The sequence below is a fragment of the Lissotriton helveticus genome, chromosome 3_1 (genome assembly GCF_964261635.1).
Source record: "Lissotriton helveticus chromosome 3_1, aLisHel1.1, whole genome shotgun sequence".
In the NCBI taxonomy this organism is placed as follows: domain Eukaryota; kingdom Metazoa; phylum Chordata; class Amphibia; order Caudata; family Salamandridae; genus Lissotriton; species Lissotriton helveticus.
Genome location: NC_136061.1, coordinates 1,549,795,014 through 1,549,814,687, shown reverse-complemented (window position 1 = coordinate 1,549,814,687; position 19,674 = coordinate 1,549,795,014). Strand labels below are relative to the sequence as shown.

The 19,674-nt window shown below is 45.6% G+C and overlaps 1 protein-coding gene across 1 annotated transcript in view; it reads left to right on the top strand.

Annotated features, from left to right (window-relative positions):
- Positions 1-19,674, top strand: part of BCO2 (beta-carotene oxygenase 2) — a 611,133-nt gene that overhangs the window by 304,463 nt on the left and 286,996 nt on the right. Inside the window, exon 3 of the mRNA XM_078683947.1 lies at positions 15,497-15,705. Coding sequence (XP_078540073.1) covers positions 15,497-15,705 — 209 coding nt within the window. The remainder of the gene's footprint in view (positions 1-15,496; positions 15,706-19,674) is intronic.

The window sequence follows — 19,674 nt, the reverse complement described above, 5'->3', positions numbered from 1 at the left end:
ATGCAAGTTTGCAGAGAAACAAGATGTGCCAGGCTATAGAGATAGAAAAAGCAATACTGGAAATCTCGTGTAGTTTCCTATTGCTGATCTACACATAGTTTGTACAGATCAGCAATAAGAAACTGCACAAGATTTCCTTCAGTTAAAAAACAATGCTGCAAACCGCTATCTTTGATCTGAAGTTGCTTGATGTCAGTGAGGTAGAAGAACAATGGTGGCCACTTACGAGTGGTTTGCACGCCCTTATGATGAGTCTAACAAAGGCACGCCATTGGCAGAAGAGAAGGATTCATAGTCTCTCCCCATGAAGTAAGAAGCAGACTTAGAAGGCAGTCTGCCAGCTTTCCACTATGTCTAATGCTTTCCTACACTTTAGGCTCCTACTTTATATTTCTTTATACATATTACACTTCCTCATTGAATGAAGGCCAAGAAGACAGCAATACCAAAGTCGTGCTAATCCTTCATTAATGCTTTCCTCACAGGAAGGGCAGTTAAAACAATGTGCCCCAATACATTGAAAAACAAAGGGGCTTATTTACAAGCCCTTTGCACCGCCAGTGTGTCACTTTTATTGACGAACAGGCAGCGCATTTTCCTTCCCCATATTCACAAGGCCATGTAAAGTCACCCTACATGATTTCTCATGGCCTTGTAAATATGTTTCCCTTTCATTCATAACTCTGTGTGAAAGGGGCGTTACATGGGTGTTACTGTGGGTGTTGCCACGCAACATCCATGGAACTTGAGACATTCCCAGAATTACAACATTTTGTAATCCTCGGATTGTGTCAGAATCCTACGCCTCCCCAGGGGACGCGTAAGGAGGCACATTGACGAGAAATACTTGTAGTACTCTTTGTTTTTTTCTCTTTCTATGCGTGCTGCACTCTCCAGCACTCAAAGAAAGAGGAAAATGCCTTTAATTATTGTTTTATGCAGGAAGGTGTCCCTTTCTGCGCAAATACAATCATCCCATCAGCGCAGGCATGCTTGTGAAAGGACACTGGCACATGGCTGCTGCTTGTGCGCCAGCGCAGAGGAGAAAGACAGGAATGCGCCGCATCTTCTGGATACAGCGCATTCCTTCCCTTTTTTTATGCACAGCAGCGCAGCAGGAAAGCTTGCTCTGCTCCAGTGCATCAAAATATTGTATATGAGGTACTAAGGCTGACTGGCGGTCCATTCGCCATATTACAATTACAGCAGTGGGATTGCGACGTCCTGCTGCTACTGCTGAGATACTTGATCCTGTGGCGGTGGCTCAGCAGTTAGAGGCCATAAAATGCTGCCCGTGCAGCTGTTGCACCGCAAATCATATGAATTTCCTCACTGCCCTCTTTTTCATGGCAGCCCACCATGGAAAGGGTGGTAGTGAGGCAACTGGTGCCTCTGTGCACGGGGGTTCATGCAGGGGGACACATGATGTGCCCCCCGTTCTGTCTGCAACCCCATTTTCCTGTACAGAATGAAATGCACAACATTGTACATTTTAGTCAGTGCAGGAACATGTTTTGGTACCAACCACCAGACCAGGAGAAAACTCCTAATCTCTATGGCAGTTGGCTTTGGTGGTATGGCAGCAGGGCGCTGGCGTGACTGTCCGCTGCCACACCACCTAAGTCATAATCAGACCCTAAGTTTCCATTCAAAGGTAGCTTCTGAGAAGGCTGGAAGTTTGAGGGAACCAATGTCTGTGAGTATGGAAAAACAAATGGAGTGGCTGGCTATGTACAAAATGATCAAAAAGTGCTCATGCTTAGAATCCTTTAGTCGGAGTGTCAATTTTCTGACTAGTTATACCGTTATCGTATCGTATAAGTGCCATCACCTTCCCTATTTTTCAGCTACATCAAACTATTAGGATTTTTTTTCAGTCAAACAAGGATTGTTTTTGAGTTAAGTGTGCTTAGAAAAGACAGACTGAAAATGATCACCCTCGTATATGCGGATTCCTTATCTAAAAAAAATCAAATTAGAACTTGTAAGTATTTAAAACTTGTGAACGGAATTCCACAAATGTGCAGACACATTTCACTGTGTATAAATTCAGAGAGAATACATATGGTGGAGATCAAGATTATGGGTAAATAATTGTGCCCTTGCTTGATTATTTGTTTATTGCATTAGTATTGCCATGTTTAATAAGACACAGAGAGATTCTGATGCTCAAGAAGCCCTAGTACCTGAGTACAGGGCCCAGCTGGCTTCATAGCTTTCACTGTAGAAATAAGAGCTTTCCTTAAAAAAGGAGAATATTTAATTCAGACAAGCAAGAGTTTTTCAAAGTGGCAATGGTTGTCAATAAAGTAATTGGTACATGTGAGTTTAGCAGTCTTATAAAGCGCTACTGCACCAAAGGGAATTAGATACCATGGTATTGACAACTGGTATACTTGTTGTTCAGGCTCATTATAGAAACTTTACTCAGTTTTTCACATTCCATATAAAAGAACATTAGACCAACAGGATGACACAACAGAAGTATGAATGTTGCATTGAACGTATGATGAGCATCATGAGAACAGAATTACAATGTGGTAAATTTCTCTAATTGAAGTAACTTTGCACACATAACTCATGCTGTAGAAGGCTCCACAAGGTAGAAGAGTCATGCAAGTGTAAATGTAGGTATAAATTTACTTTCAGAAATGGTGAACAGAAAAAAGTGTAGATTTACACCATGAGAATATTTGCATGTGCTCGCTGGTTTATCAAACCTCCAACATGGTCATTCAGGACCTGATCAGCTACATTATTCACTTCCAGAAATAGGTTTCAGAAGCTTTGTCATCCGATGAGGAGGCCACAATGACTTTTTATCATGGGCTTAAGGACAAATTAAATGAGATCTTGGCATTGATGGTGAATAGGACTTGTACGTCCTCAGAACTGATAGATTTAGCTTTACAGTGCAAAGCCCATCTAAAGACTCACAAAATCAGAGAGTTATTCTTGCCATAGGTTTCTAGTTTATCTAAAGCTGTGAAAGTACAGGTGAATCAAGAAAAGCCAATGCAGGTCACAAGGTCAAGGACATCCTTAACAGCAGGGGAAAGAGAAAGGGAAAAAAGGCAGGGCTCTGCCTTTATTGTGTGAAGATTGGCCATTTTCTTTGGTCTTGCTTGCAGTTATTAAGAAATGTTCTGGCTTGTCCCTAATGAACCGAGGGCAAGCAGAGTTATTACTGAAGTGTGCCTTACTAATAAGGCTTATGATTTTCATCCTGTTGACTTTCCCTGAATGCTCTATTACTGTCATGGCATTAGTGACTTCTGGAGCTTCAGGATACTTCATGGAGCACAAGTTTCATGTAGAAATGGAGATTTTGGTTAACAAGAAGGAAATCTTAGAGGAGATTCAAGGCATTGATAGAACACCACTGTCCTCAGAAGCTGTCTTCACTGAAACATAAGCACTGTTAAGGTCCACTCAAAATAGCCTTGTGGAACAGATCCATTTTGATATCATTAATGATTCGTAGTTTGCTAAACATCTGTGTAGTCAATTGCCTCTGACATTATAATCCCCAGAAAGTCCTTACATTACATTTTCCCCTGCATACTGTTTGGAACATTTATTTCAAGCCCTCCCTGACTAGAGAACTTTGGCCATTCCCTAATCCAAAACCAAAGGAAATAAAAAAAGAAGACAGTTTGATTTAGAAGCCTTACAGAGAATTTAAAAGCGTCTTCAGTAAAACAAAGTAGCAGCCAGCCATCCTCTAATTTTGGAGCAAAGGTTGATCATTGAGCTAATGCCAGAGGAAGCCATCCCTCACAAAAGGTTATATCCTTTAACAGTGAAGGAAGATGTCATACTACTGCAAGATCGAAATGAAAACATGGAGAAAAGCATTATTAAACCCTCTGTGTAACCCAATGCTTCCCCAACTATATTGTATCCTAGTAAATGGGGTGTATAGGCCATGTACCAATTACAGAGGACTAAATGCAATTGCAATCAGGAATCAATATGCACTTCCTCTCATTTCAGTATTGCTGGATCAGGGCAAGACTTCTAAAATGTTCTGTAAATACCTGTGAGAAGCAATGGAAAATGGTTTTGACATTAGACATGGCCACTTTGAATATTTAGTAATGCTGTTTTGTGTTTATAATGCCTGGTCATTACAACATTTTGTCTAAAATATTTCCCATGGTCTTCTAAAAGTGTTAATGGTGGTTTACTTGGTTGGCATCTTGAAATACTTTGGAACAAAATTGTACCTACATTCAAGAATTTGTTTCCAGACTGAAGAAACATTCCTTACATACCAAGATTGAGAAATGTTTGTTCAAGGTAGCCAAAATAGATTTTTTGGAATATGACATTTCCAGTTAAGGCATTAGTGTGGAAACCCCCAAAGTCAAAGCAGTTTTGGAAAGGCCTTCTCCCGGAACAGTAAAATGTGTGTATCATCATATCCGTCATTTTCTACCAGAAAATCATGCAGTACTTCTACTTCATCATTCAACCAGTCATACTACTAACCAAGAAGTCATATCTTTTTGCTGGAAAGAGGAGCAAGATCAGGAGATTCAGAAACTAAAGTCAGCCTTCATTTCAGCATCCATCTTCATACACCCTGATGTGCATCTGCTCTTTGTGGTCTAATGCGACACATCCTTGTCTGTGATTGGAGCCATACAGTCTCAAGGGGACCTAAAACCCAAGCTGGGCATCCTGTAGCATCCAATAGCATATTTTCATGTACTTTCACTGAAGCATAAAGAAATGTTACAATCTTCGATTGAGAACTCCTAGGAATAAAGGGAGCCTTCCACATTGGAGACAATATTTGGATGGAGCCTCTCATTAAATTACAGTATAGATGTATGGGCAGACCAAACAATTATTTGTTTCTCACACCCAGGAAGTGTGCCAATACCAAACATGCTCTAGTTTTTTTAAAGGCTTATCTACATGATGGGAAACAGGCTTGGAAAATAAGATGCACTCTCAATATAATACAGAAGAGGTTGAGATCACACCACCTTGTATTCTAGCAGTCATCAACAATATAGCAGAAAAACATTCAACTTTTCTGAGTGTGTGAAATAAATATTGTTGCACAATGGCGATAGAAAAAGAACTGAATAGAATAAGATCACCTAAGAGACTTGTTGGATCAGTGAGAAAAAACTGTAACCCTCACTTGCATTAACCATCTGAGGGGCCTGTGGTCTGTCTGAACCCGTAAGTTAGTCCCAAACAAGCAGGGTCTTAGCTTTTTCAGTGCCCAGACCACAGCAAAAACTTCCCTTTCAAATGCACACCATCTCTGTTCCTGTGGAAGTAGCCTCCTACTATAAAAGCTACTGGTTAATCCAGGTACTCTTCATTCAGCTGTGAAGGCAGAGCTCCCACACCATGCTCTGTGGCATCAGTCTGCACCACAAACTCCTTGAGCATGGGCATCATGCACATGACCTCCCTCAGGGCATCTAAAGTGGCCTGGCATGCCTCAGTCCAGATCACCTCATGCGGCTGCTTCCTTGAAGCCAGCTATGTCATGGGGGCAACAACATACCCCTTGACGAATCTGCAATAGTACTAGGTTAAGCCTAAGAAGGCTCTCACTTCTGTCTGCGTCTTTTGGGGTTCCCAAGCCAGAATGGTGTCATTCTTGGGTTAATGGGGCGCCACCTAACCGCTTCCTACCTGGTCTCCCAAGTACACCACAGATCCCTGCCCTATCTGGCACTTACTGGCCTTGGTAGAGGTCTGCACTCTGCAGAGGCCTCAAAACCTTCTGGATGTGATACAAGTGGTCCTCCAGCTAGGACAGAAGACCAAAATGGTTGGCAGCAGACAAGTTCTCCAATCCAGCCAGTACCTGGTTCATCAGCTTCTGGAATGTAGCAGGGGTGTGCTTCAACCCAAAGTGTATCACACGGAACTGGCGTTGAGAACACAGACCTCTCTTTGGCACCCTTGGTCAAGGTAATCTGCCAGTAGCCAGGCTTCGAATCAAACGTGCTGAGGAACTTGGCAGTTCCAAACCGATCAATGAGCTTATTAGCTCGGGGGATGGGATGTGCGTCAGTCTTGGTGATAGTATTGAGCCCACAGTAGTCCACTCAGAATCTAAGCTCAGGAGTGGCACAGGCTGGGGCAGCTTTTAGAAACAAGACCAAGGAGCTGGACCAAGGACTGCTGGAGGGCTAAACCACTCCTAGGGTCAGCACCTTGAAAACATCTTCTTTGATGCTAGCCTTCAGTCAGTCAGCCTGTAAGTCTTGTGTTTCATAAGATGACTATCCCCAATATCGATGTCATGAGTGCACCAATGGGTGACTTCTGGGGTGAGTGAAAACAGAGTGGCAAACTGTCTCAGCTACTGGCAACAGTCACTCTACTGCTCCAGGGTCAGTGTAGGGCTGAGGATCACACCTTCCACTGATCCTTTCTGCTCTTGGGCAAACAGGAGTTCGGGGAGACGTAAACGCACCTCTTCCATCACATAGTCAAAAGCATGGTCAACTCAGACCTTTTGAAGAGGGGTTTGAGGCGGTTCAAGTGCAGGACCCTGAAAGAGTTCCTGGGAGTATGCAAGTCCACCAGGTAGGTGATATCCCTCTTGCGCTCCTTCACCTACAATGGGCAAGACCACTTGTCTAGTAGAGCACAGGGCTCTAATGGCTCCATCACCCACACCTTTTGACCATGTTGAAACTCAACCAGAGTGGTATTCTGATTGTACGGTTTCATGTACTCCTGGCTAGCTTCTAGGTTCTCCTGAGCGACTTTCCTGAACTGTGCTGGCTGGTTCCGGAAGGCCAGCATCCAATTGAATACATCCTGGTGTGGCTTCCTAGGAGCTTGTGTCTTGTAGTTTTCACAAATCAGTAGGTACTGCAGGTTTGCAGGCAACATAAACTTAGGATGGTGCCAGACTGATTCCATGAACCTCCATAGGATGTGTTGTCCCTCACACCAGCTAGCTTGCAGTGCCACAGTTAGTCCCCCTAAACCTGAACAGGGAGCAAATAGTTCTAGCAACCACTGAACATGACAACTGTTCCCTCGGGAACCATGGTGACGGATTTTAAACTTTCGCTCAGTCACTTGTGTTTTCTTATGCTCAGAGAAATATACAAAGAATACATGAAGGGACGTTTTCAATAATTATTGAACCTTTCTTATTCTTGTATAGAAAATATGGACTGCAATGATTAATAGACAGAAGCAGACAAAGGTTATAACGTGTCAACGCAGTTAATAAAACAACAAGTACCACCATTTTGTTGAGACAGTTTAGATATGCATACATATAAAAGATGATAACAATCTAGCACATTCCTACAATGCTAACCCTAACCTACATATCTAGGATGTGAATGTACGATCTGCCAAGAAAACCCCAGTCTGGATGATCTAACCCCTTTACCTGGTGGGTATGAGTGTATGACCTCGTCCTGGCCACGAACTGGACACCACTCGCGGAGATGTCAGTCAGCTGCTAGGGAGAAATTTAATCATGCAGGGACCACTCAAAGCCAGCAGAAGTGTCTCCTCTGATTATGTTAGGAAGCACAAGGCTACATATAGAAAATGGCATCCTTTCTTCAGCCGAAATTGTAATTGGGCAACCAATGTTTTTGTTCTTCAGATAGCTGTGCCGCTATATGGATGAAATAATAAAACACATTTCCATTAAATATGAGAGGCCATGCACAAATGCCAAGGCAGTGTGATCGCATTCTCATAAAGTTTCTGCAAAACCATTCCAAGCGTCAGAAATACAAAATGGTTGCCCAACATTAATGTGGGTAAGAGAAGGCAACTTTAGGAAAAAGGATCACGCTCATGCGAGAATGGCACTAACTCCTATAGGGCCTAACTCGGGCACATAACACTTGCTCCCAGCCATCCTTCCTCAAACTGAGAGGTTTCTCACAGGGTGCCCATACAGCAGTTCAAAAGGGCCGAAGACACTCCCTACTGTGGTAACTCCCTGTAGGCAAAAAGCAGGCATGGTAAAAAGACGTACCATTTAAGCCTCATGGCTTCCAACTGGCGCACAATCATGCCTTTCATGGTTCGGTTGAACCTTTCAACCAACTCATTACTCTTGGGGTGGTAAGGGGTGGTGAATATGTAGTTCACTCCACATTCCTTCCACATGGCCTTCATGTACAGCGACATGAGCGTGGTACCCAAGTCAGATACCACCTTCTTGGAGAAACCCATTGGGGTAAAGATCCCCATTAGTGCCCGGGCCACAACAGGTGATGTCACTGTCCTCAGAGGGATAGCTACCGGGTTCCGGGTAACATAGTCCACCAAGACCAGGATGAGCATGTTGCCCATGGCTGTCTCGGGATCCAGAGGCCCTACAATGTCAAAGCCCACCTGCTCGAAAGGTGTGTTCATGACAGGGAATGGTTGCAGGAAGCCTTACATTTCCCTCCACTTTTGCTACTTGCTTGGAAAGTCTGGCAGAAAGACCTGCAATATGCACATCATGAGCCAAACCCAGTAGGAAGGCCCCAAAGCGCTTTGGTACCACCAGTACACAGGCTACCCCAGGCTCAGCAACCTTAGGCTCCCTATAAAGGAGATCATTCTCCAAATAGATCAGGTGAAACCCAGACTCTTTGCCAGCTACCTGGTGCTCGGCCTACTCCCGAAGACCCACAAGAGTAGGGCACTATTTCTGCTCAGTGCAGAACTCCTCCCTGGTGGGACTCCCTTTCTGCTGCCAACGGGTCAGCTCAGTAATATAGAAAACAATTGGTTCTGTTGGGCGGTACAATTGCTGTGATAACTGTACTGTTCACTTCACCAGTCACCACATGTCACCTTCTCACAATAGTCACCTTTGTATTTTTGCAATTTACTTGTATTTGCGACAGCCGTTTAGTATTATATACTTCTTTAAAAATATCAGAGTAAATCAACTCTACCTGTTTTCTTGATGTGTTCTTAAACTGTAATTGTTTTTTCATTTACTGTGTAAAAGGAAGTGTGAAACACCTTTTCTCTTGTATTGAATAAAGCTATCACAGCAATTGTATCGCCCGACAGAACCAATTGTTTTCTATATTACCAATACCCAGGTTCTGAGGGACACCGGGTCGCCCCATTATCCTTAATAATGGGTCAGCTCAGGCAGGTTTCCCAGTTCAGCCACTTCTTCCCCTATAGGTTCCTGGGCACCCCCCTCCCCCTCAAGTTCAGCCTCCTCCTGGACTGTGGAAATCTCAGGAGCGGGTTTACCACACCCCTTGCCCCTCCTCTTGTTGGATGGCACCTGGGCCACTGTTTCTGGCTCCAGGCCCTTTTGATTACCATGAGCTGCCATGGACTGTGTGGTCAGGCACACCCACTCAGGCAATCCCAACATATGCAAGTGTGACCTGTGATCCACCTCCCTCCAGGTGGTCTGTTCCAGATCGTTTACCAGCAGACGGTCCACAGGCATAGATGGACTCACGGCTATCCATAGGACTTCAGACCCCTCCCCCACTCAATGGGAACCAGAGCTATTTTACAAAAGCGCTCGCTGTTGTTCTCCTGCAACTACTTGGTGAAGCCTCCAGGGAAACCAAGTGACACCTGACAGGAGTCACATTGCTCCTGTGTTTCCTCTACTCGTTGTCCTTTGATGGTCACCTACTGCCTGTATTTCTTAGTTTTATCTGGCGTTAAGTTTCTCTGGACATCTCACTGTCCCCTGGTGAGGCAAGGGTCATCTCAGCTGATTACCCACACCTACCTCGAACCAACTCCTCCCCAAGCGCTACACTGGCCATCCCCAATGTCTTCCCACTGGTGGGGGCCTGTGCCCGCTTGGGGCACTTTTGACTCCCTCTGAAGTGCCCTGCCTAGCTACAGTCATGGCACATCAGGGGGTCATGCCTCCCTGGCAGGAAATAAACCTTCTCAGTCGGGAGCTGGGGATCTTTACCCTGGGAATTGATTTGGCGCCCTTTAGAGATCTCACCATTTTTACCCTTGCCCCCCCTTCTGCTGCTCGGGAGCCTGCTCACCAGTTACAACCGCTTGTGGACCCTGTTATTCACCCAGCAGTGCTCCTCCTGAGCAAGACTCCTGGAGACAGTAAGCATGCTGTCCATCAAGTGCTGATTCAGAAAAGGGGGTGGTGATGAACAGAGTGTCTGAATTAAGCAGACCACTCTTACCCAGTCCAAAGATCAGGGCTTGATCCATCACCGTTATTTAGCTCACTGCCCCATCCCAGCTCAGAACCTGGCTATATGCATATTAGTCTGTCCCTGGCCCAGTGCATCATGGGAACAAGGCAGACCAAACTACCAAGCCAATTCTTCACCAGAAAGGAGACAAGCTTCCGGGGACCGGTTTCTGCCATTTTAGGCGTCGTCGGCCCGGCTTGCTTGAATCCTGATGGAGTAGTGAGCAAGGGACTCATGTCTGAGTATACCCTTCCACGCTTATGGTGGACAAAATGATTCAGAAAAGGGGGTGGTGATGAACAGAGTGTCTGAATTAAGCAGACCACTCTTACCCAGTCCAAAGATCAGGGCTTGATCCATCACCGTTATTTAGCTCACTGCCCCATCCCAGCTCAGAACCTGGCTATATGCAAATTAGTCTGTCCCTGGCCCAGTGCATCATGGGAACAGGGCAGACCAAACTACCAAGCCAATTCTTCACCAGAAAGGAGACAAGCTTCCGGGGACCGGTTTCTGCCATTTCAGGCGTCGTCGGCCCGGCTTGCTTGAATCCTGATGGAGTAGTGAGCATCAAGTGCTGGCGCAGCTCTGGAAAACACTGACCAGACAAGTAGTCCCACAGAATCAAATTCTACAGCCCCATTTATTCTGTGACCCGACAGCCCTTCCCCAACCATCCAGTGCTCTGCAAAAAGTATCCACACACTCAAGCCATATCTGGGAATTCAGGTTCTCACTCTGCCTAAATTGATCCCTGTACTTATCTGGGGTAAGACCTTACTGGATAAGGAGGGCATCCTTCATGGTATGGTAAGTGAGGACAGGGGCATCCCCTAAGGCCAGCAATATGTCCGTCTCTCCCTTCCACTGTGAAGTGATTCCACAATTCTGCCCCCCAATTCTTCTCACAGACCTCATGCATGTGAAGAGCTGCCTCGTAGCCCTGAAACCATCTCTGGATAACATCCTCCTTAGTATACTCTTTCCCTATTTTTTTGGGAATGTGCACTATTTGGAATGTGCACTATGTTCTCTGACTGCACTGATAAAATGCTGCCACCATATGTGCTTGACTTGGCCTTTAAGTCCAACTCATTTAAGCTCATCTCCTGAGCTAGCATAATTTTTCTATCCTTTCTATCCTCTACTCCCAACTTATCCTTTTGGAGCTCTCGTTCATGCTTCGTCTTGAGCCTTTCCAGCTCCAACTGATGCCTCCTGGCCTCTCGCCTGTATTCCAGCTCCTCTGGTGGCAGACCTCTGTAAGACATACTGCTGCTTGCCCTAGAAGGTGTTTTCCACCCAGGCAGATCCTGATTCACAAAATCCTTTATGCAGTTCCTCCACATCACCATTCTTATCCTCAGTGGGCCTACCAACCTTTCTTTTTGCCAACCGGACCCTCAGCGCCTTTTGCAGCTCCCCCTTTTTAGTGAGGTCTTTAAAAGAACACTCGGAATCCCTGCAGATATTTTTAAGTTAAAGCACCATTTAGGTTTCCAACTTTTCCTCCTCTAACGCAAAATCTGCAGATAAAAGTGATGGCTCCCCAGACTGAGACATGATTGTGGATTACAAAAACTCTGGAGTTGCCAAGAAGAGAAGAATCAAAAGTATGTGGTTGAGTAACAGTCTCCAATATGGCAGTAGTGTACACAAATCACTGTATGCAAAGTACAAACACAAGACCTATCCTCATGTTAGAAATGGGATCTCTAGTTGGTAGTGGTTTGCACCCTGTCTAAGTAGGGATCCTCTCTCTAGTGAGGGTAAGGGGATTAAGATAAACCCTGCTCGCCCCCTTGGCACGAGCAGTCGGGCTTATCTCAGAGGCAATGTGTAAAGAATTTGCATGCACACACACAGTAACACAGTGAAAACATACAAAAGGACACCACACCAGTTTAGATAAATAGCAAATATTTATCTGAATAAAACAAGACCAAAGTGACAAACATCCAACAGATACAAATCAAGATTTCACTTTTAAAAAGATTACTGTTAAAAAGTAGCTCTTAGAAAACAATAGCTCTAAACAGGGCTATCGCGACGTTGTGACAGGCACTAATTCAACAGTTCAGTACAGACTGCAAGGAGCGCAGGCTGGTCACGGAGTCACCCAGACCCCAAAGTAACAATACCTTTAAAGTAATTAAAACAAAAGTGATGCTCAGCATCAAGGAGGTGATGTAGTGGTGATACCGCGTTGGTTCCTTACTGCCACAGGAGAGGTGAGGCGCCGGTTCCTTACTACTATGCAGGAGCAGTGAGGTGTTGGTTCCTTACGGTGCACGGAATGTGAGGCAGCAGTACGTCAGACTGTTCCATATGACAGTGTGGTGTCGATGAGTTTGGGGGGTCACCCACGTTTGTTATTGACTCCACGATGATGCAGTTGAGGTGCTGGTGTTGGTAGGCGTAAGGGGCTGTGTGGCAAATCAGAGTGGTGCGTCATGCTCTTCACGAGCAACACGCTTGGCTCCAGTGCAGGCAGCAGCGGTGTGCAGCACTGTCGGAGAGGTCAGGGCTGCGGTGCAAGTCGGGGTGGTGCGTGGTGCACTCCACAAGCGGTGCCCTCAGCTCCAATGCAGGCAGCAGCTTCAATGCCTAAGTCAGCGTCACTAAGTTGCTGTCGGCGGCGACACCAGGGCTGTGGTGTAAGTCAGGGTGGTGTGTTGTGCTCTTCACAAGCAGTGCCCTCACCTCCGATGCTGCAAAACACACAAGATGATGGACGGAATGTTGCACAATGGCTAAACATTTACCCCCAGTCACAGATCTGGGTTTAATCCATCGTTATTTTGCTCACCAAGCCACCCCAGTTCAGACATGGCCATATGCAAATCAGTCTTGGCCCTGTGCCTCATGGGAACAGTCCAGCCCGAACTGCCAAGCCATGTCTTCCCCGGACCGGAATCAAGCTTCCTAGGACCGGTTTCTGGCTATCAGCCGTCTTCAGCCAGGATAGTGGCGTAGTGAGCATGGGACCCACGTCTGGGCATACCCTTCCCACATAGGGTGAACAGCAAAACACACAAGATGATGGACGGAATGTTGCACAATGGCAAAACATCACTGATGGAATCGATGTTGCTGTTCTCGGGTTGCACCACCACCCACATGATTCCAAGGGCCCAGGAATTGGCACTTCTTGACAATCAGGACTCTCAGCCGAGAAGACCAGTTGCTGTGAGCAAGATGCCAGTGAAATCTTTGATGGCCCTGAGACTTCTTGACAAAAAACAGGCATGCACAAGCCTTGGAGAGCCTTGGAAACAGGATTCAGAAAGCAAAGTCCAGTCCTTTGTCTCTCAGGACAGAAGCAGCAGGCCAGCCCAACAAAGCAACAGGGAGAGTGGCAGTCCCTCCTACAGCATCCAGATACTTAGCAGAAAGTCCTTACGACAGAAGTGTTCTGATTTTGGGGTTTCAGAGGTCCAATACTTATACCCCTTTATCTGCCTTTGAAGTAGGCAAACTTAAAATGAAAGTCTTTGTAGTGCACAATACCCTGGCCTTCCCTGACCTGGCTCCAGACAAACTCCAGGGGAGTGGAGACAGCTTTATGTGAGGACATATATTCAGGTGTCAGTGATAACTCCTCCCACCACTGTAGCTCAGGAAGGTCCATCAGTCTGGTGATGGGGCATCAGGATATGCAAGGCACACATCAGCTCCCTTTGGGTGGCTGTCTAGAGTGAATGCACAAAAACATCCCAACTGCCATACTCCCTCAGACGTGAATTCTACAGACAAGGTAGAGGCACAGAATGGTAAAGCAAGAAAATGCCCACTTTCTAAAAGTTGCAAAAAACACAGTTGATGGACAGAATGTAGAACAATGTCATACATTCACCCCAGTACAGAGATCTGGGCCTAAATCCATCGTTTTTTTGCACTCCACACCACCCTGGGTTGGACACTGGCTATATGCAAATCAGCTCTGACCCTGTGCCTCATGGGAACAGTCCAGTCCGAACTACCAAGCCATGTCTTTCCCAGACCGGAATCAAGCATCCAAGGACCGGTTTCTGGCTATCAGCCTTCATCAGCCTGGATAGCTTGACTCCAGTGGTGTGGAGAGCCTGGGACTCACGTCTGAGCATACCCAGCCCACTCGGGGTGAAAATTGCAAAAAACACAGTTGATGGACAGAATGTAGAACAATGTCATACATTCACCTCAGTACAGAGATCTGGGCCTAAATCCATCGTTTTTTGCACTCCACACCACCCTGGGTTGGACACTGGCTATATGCAAATCAGCTCTGACCCTGTGCCTCATGGGAACAGTCCAGTCCAAACTACCAAGCCATGTCTTTCCCAGACCGGAATCAAGCAAGGGGTCCTTCCTGCACATAATCAATCGTCCCCTCAACACAGGCACCCTTGCACTATGGTGCATCACCACCCCCTTTTGTACCGCTTTGGCCGCCATAAGTGTGGCAGGGTATGCTCAGACGTGAGTCCCGTGCTCACTTTGCCCCTGGATTCAAGCAAGCCGGGCTGAAGACGGCTAGATTGCCAGAAACTGGTCCTCGGAAGCTTGTCTACGGTCCAGGGAAGGCATGGCTTGGCAGTTTGGGCTGGACTGTTCCCATGAAGCACAGGGTCAGACTGATTTGCATATTGCCATGTCTGAACTGGGGTGGCAGAGTGGGCTAAAGAACGGTGATGGATTAAACCCAGATCTTTTGACTGGGTGTGAGTGTTTGATTGGTTCAGATGCTCCGTCCATCACCACCCCCTTTTGTACCTCTTTGGCCGCCATAAGTGTGGCAGGGTATGCTCAGACGTGAGTCCCTTGCTCACTTTGCCACTGGATTCAAGCAAGCCGGGCTGAAGATGGGTGGAATGCCAGAAACCGGTCCTCGGAAGCTTGTTTCCGGTCCAGGGAAGGCATGGCATGGCAGTTCGGGCTGGACTGTTCCCATGAGGCACAGGGTCAGACTGATTTGCATATTGCCATGTCTGAACTGGGGTGGCAGAGTGGGCTAAAGAACGGTGATGGATTAAACCCAGATCTTTTGACTGGGTGTGAGTGTTTGATTGGTTCAGATGCTCCGTCCATCACCACCCCTTTTTGTACTGCATTGTCACTAGGCAGCAAAAGTTAGCACCAGCACAGAAGGAAACGCAGGCTGCAGCATATTGTAAATATGCCCCTTAGTTTTTTTACTCTGTAGCATGAGTCTCAGAAGATATCTTTACAGTGGTTGCACCAATAAATAATAGTGTTTTGTCAAAAAAGCATGACATAGTTTGTCTTATTGCCTGGAAGGCAGCCTCTAAGTATAAACGTTTAAATAATTGTTTCTTCTTTCTTTTGTTTAGGTACAACCACTGGTTCGACGGCATGGCTCTGATGCATCAGTTTCGAATTGAAGATGGCGCTGTCACTTACATGAGCAAGTTTCTGCAGAGTTATTCTTATACGACAAACCAAGCCTGTAACCGCATCGTGTTGTCAGAATTTGGAACCATAGCCTTGCCGGACCCATGCAAGAGCATGTTTGAGCGTTTCATGTCTATATTTCAGTATAGTATGTATATAGCATCTGGAAATTATTTAGTGAATTTTGACGTGCGTTCATCTATGCAGTGCAAACACACTTGGAGGGATCACAGAATGTGCATGGCTGTTAGAGTTAGTTATCAGTGCTGAGCAAGTGAAAATTTTCCTTTTTCATTTGTTGCCATTTGAAAATCTTTGCATATGGTACAAGGCCAATGAAATTCGGTAGCTGACTCGATGTTTGATAGATATTTTGCTGCTCAAAATGCTATGTTGGACGCTGTATGTAGCTGAAGCAAACCCATCAGTTTACCTAAGTGATGCATAGACTTAGTAACATTAATTTAAATCTCACACGAAGGACTGACTTCAGATCACATATACCCAGTCAGTCTGGTCATGCTGCACTATTACCTGCTTCAGTTTCCTGGACACTAGGGGTGGATTGTTGGTTTTATATTTCCTTTTGATTGGCATGCTACCTGCTGTTTTTTTATTCTTTGAAACCTTTTATTCTTTAATCATATCATTGAACATAATCAGCCTTATGATTGTTTCTCTCAAAGTATGTGTAATATGTAGATCCACTCTCTGGCCTCCTAGTAGAAGTGCACAGAGATGTGGAACTCTACTACACGGAGTTTTGTGAGAACCTTTCAAACTTCAAATTGCCATGGTGTCATTTTTTAAAGTAAAATAAATAAAACTGTGGGGCATATTATCAAGGGGTTTTATCTCCGCTTTTTTGGCTTTAAAAGCCAAGAAAGCGGAGATAAAATTATCTCCCTATTACCAAGCTGTCGCTAACACCAGTTAGCGACAGCTAATAGGAGATAGCGACCATCATGGGCCCCACTTTGCATGTCAGTGATATTTATCACTAATGACATGCAAAGTGGGCGTGCCAAGATGTTAGCGACTGGAAACAGTCGCTAACATCTCTATCTTCTATTACCAACTTTTGGAGATATTCGCGCTAAGCGCGAATATCTCCAAAAGCTAACACCTGCCCTGAGCAGTTCTTAGCCATGTTATCCAATGGGAGGTGGATAACATGGCTAAGAGCATTTGCTCGATAATGCATGAATATCGCTGACTTTTCAGCGATATTCATGCATTGCGGCCGTTTTTTATCGCATTTGCGATAAACCTTGCTAATAGCAAGGTTTATCTGCGATAAAAATCGCCGATTTGCGGCGATAATTTTTGTCTCTAAAAAAGTTAGAGACAAAAATTATCGCTAGTTGTTGGTAATATGCCCCTGTGTTTTCACTTCTTAGGCCAGGGGCATAACACAGGCCCCTGCAGCCCCCGTGGTGCAGGGGGGCCCTCACCCTCCAGGGGGCCCCGTCAACACCGCACTTCTGCTGGGGAGCTCTAGATTGAGTCCGGAGGGGGCCCCTTCACGTACCCTGCAGGGGGGCCCCCTCAAGGTGCGTTACGCCACTGTCTTACGCTAATGGCTAAACATCCCAAAATAATTTTCTCAGAGGAGAAATGTTGCCTGGTGCTTGTAAGGAAAATATAACATTAATTTTGCTATTGCCTTTTTGGATTTACTTTATCAGAAAGATGCACTTTCCTCACCTACAACATCTGATACTGACATTTCAAGCTACCACTAGAAATCGACCAAGTTAAACCAGTAACCTAGGACAGGTCCGCATAGCAATATGTCTGTGGGTGTGAATTGGCCATAGCTCTGACCCTGTATACCCTATCAAATGTTTCACATCACAAGATTGCATTCCTCCCATAATATAAAATGTTCAAAACCAACAAATTGACCTAAGTAAAGAAACATTTCTTTACTCATGCACACACATATCTAGTTTAAGGTACCAGTAAGAAGTAGAAGGTGAATGACCAAGGGTGATCTCCTTGGGAACCCCACACAGAAACCTTTGCATTAACCTCAGGAGTCATAGCAGTCCTTGGTATATCAGATCGGGACCCATTCCTATTGAAATCCTGTTCAGTCATTGACTCTCTGGGATCAAGCTGTTCTCCTTACCATTAACTGGATTGGTTTGGCATGGAAATACTGCCTCAACTATATTCGACCCATCTCTTCCCCATCTGTGTGCCCCTTCTCAAGATATTACACATACCTTGTGATCACTTCACCCTCACAATTATCAGTCACCAGTGAGTGTACCATTCACCATTGAGATGGTTTAAAGAGAACTAGATAGTCTGATACCTTAGTTCTCCTACACAGACTGGCTGCATTGTTGCTTCTGTGATGATTCCTTAACACTTGTTCAATGTCTAAAGGAGCAGTTCCCAGTTCAGGTGTTGAAGAATACTGTCCATGATCACTCAACGCAAACACGCTTGGTTGTGGGACGGTCTGATAATCACACGAGGAGTCTGTCTGTAATTTCTAACAAAATAATATATTGCAACTCAAGCAGCTGATGGTTAGCATGAGCGATGCGGATAACTTTGGCGATGATGCACATAAGAGTTTCCACCTCCCCATTGTCTTGCGGCCATAAAGGAATTATTTTCCAGTGGGGAAATTCCAATGATTTAAGATAGTCGGATATCTCTTGGCTGTGGAATAGGGGACTGTTATCCGTCTGGAGTTCTTGCTGCAGCCCATTAATCGCTATCATCTTTTCAAGTTTGATTCAACTTTTTTAGCTGACATAGTTGTCTTATTTGTAACTCCGGATATTTAGAGTAATGATCTATTACTACCAGCATGATTTTGCATCCAGAAGGCTGCCAAAGTCTGTGCTGACACATATCCAGGAGCCACTGAGATTTTCCTCTGAGATGATGGGAGCTGGAGGATCAGGATTTCCAGCCGTCTGAGACATCTTACAAGTACTCACTACTGTTTTCACTAGTTGTTCCATCTGAGGGAACCCGACTTTGGGCCTGATTACAATGGCGGTGGGACGAGCGTTCGGCCGCCATCATTTCGGGCAGTTGTCCGACCGACTATATGTTGGTGGTTCCACCTGCCCTATTACAATGCCAATGCCGTATAGGTGGTGATAAAAATGCCTTTTACCATTTCGGCATGTGCTGCAATCTTAGAAAAGGGTGGCAGCGGAAGCTGCAATGGTAAAAGGCCCATAGTAGAGGCCAATATGGGATCGGCCCCAGCTAGGTGCCCCCAAAGTCCCTTTCCGGCTGCCTGTTCATGGTGATCAGACTGCCATGAGAAGTCAGGCGGAAAGGGTCATCCTAATCCCTACAGCGGTGCCCCCGCAGGCACCCCCCCATTGTCGGGATTATGATTGGACCGATGCTCCAACAGACTCCTTGAGCCTGTCAGAGCCATTGGTCGGTTCCTTTGCTCACTGCCGTCAGACCAACAGCATTGTAATGCGGCGGTCGGACCGCTATGCTGGATTTCAGTGGGACCGCCAGCAATGGCCCGTTGGTGTCGGTCCCACTGACATCATAATCAGGCCCTTTGTATTTGACTCGGTTCTCACCACCTCTCGAAGTTCCCCTTGAGCAAGATGAATCAAATGCATAGCGAGACTCCTTGATATCACTAAAAAATCGTCCCTCAAATGACATCCATCCGGTCCTATGTCCAGGTCATGTTGAAGATTGAATAGGGAGTCTAATACTTGCTGGGCTACTCTTCTCCTATGCAAAAAATAGGACTTTGGCATGGACCAATTGTCTCTCTTAACAGCCGCTATCGCCATTTGAATGGCTGTGGTAGCAACCAGTGTTTTGCCTAAAGGCATTGTAGTAGAGTGGTTGGGAATGTCAAGTCTTTAATGAAAAGTCTGCAATAGATAACCATCCCCAAGAAGCTGCCCACTTCTATAATAAATGTTGGAGATGGAGCTGACTTGATCTCACTATCTTCAGCAGGGTCCACAGTCCCCCCTTTTGCTGAAAAACAGTATCCAAAGGCACGGACCTGTAGCTGTAGGAATTCACAGTTATCAGTGTGTAGCGCGAGGTCACAGTCTCTCAACCTGTAGAACTTTCTGAAGCCTGTCTTTATCTTCCTCCAGAT